This window comes from Myotis brandtii, unplaced genomic scaffold (assembly GCF_000412655.1).
Source record: "Myotis brandtii unplaced genomic scaffold, ASM41265v1 scaffold463, whole genome shotgun sequence".
Taxonomy (NCBI): Eukaryota; Metazoa; Chordata; class Mammalia; order Chiroptera; family Vespertilionidae; genus Myotis; species Myotis brandtii.
Genome location: NW_005367694.1, coordinates 879,289 through 879,745, shown reverse-complemented (window position 1 = coordinate 879,745; position 457 = coordinate 879,289). Strand labels below are relative to the sequence as shown.

Here is a 457-nt window from a genome sequence, read left to right as displayed (position 1 = left end):
TGGACAACGGGTCGTGCTGCCTCATCCAGGGGGACCCCATCTCGCAGGTGATGCCGCCGCTGCTGGTCCTGTTCTTCGTGCTGGGCGCCCTGGGCAACGGCATGGCCCTGTGTGGCTTCTGCTTCTGCATGAAGACCTGGAAGCCCAGCACCATCTACCTGTTCAACCTGGCGGTGGCCGACTTCCTCCTCATGGTCTGCCTGCCCTTTCGGACCGACTACTACCGCCGGGACCGGCGCTGGGCCTTCGGGGACGCGCCCTGCCGGCTGGTGCTCTTCATGCTGGCCATGAACCGGGCCGGCAGCATCGTCTTCCTCACCGTGGTGGCCGTGGACCGCTACTTCAAGGTGGTGCACCCGCACCACGTGGCCAACGCCATCTCCAACCGCACGGCGGCCGGCGTGGCCTGCGCGCTCTGGGCCGTGGTCATCCTGGGCACGCTGTACCTGCTGCTGGA

At 67.2% G+C, this 457-nt stretch overlaps 1 protein-coding gene across 1 annotated transcript in view; it reads left to right on the top strand.

Moving 5' to 3' along the window:
- Positions 1–2: 2 nt before the first annotated feature.
- HCAR1 (hydroxycarboxylic acid receptor 1) overlaps positions 3–457 on the top strand; it is a gene marked incomplete at its 5' end in the record, with an annotated part of 1,127 nt that continues 672 nt past the window's right edge. The window contains one exon of the mRNA XM_014547019.1: positions 3–451. Within this exon, the coding sequence (XP_014402505.1) occupies positions 3–451 (449 nt within the window). The remainder of the gene's footprint in view (positions 452–457) is intronic.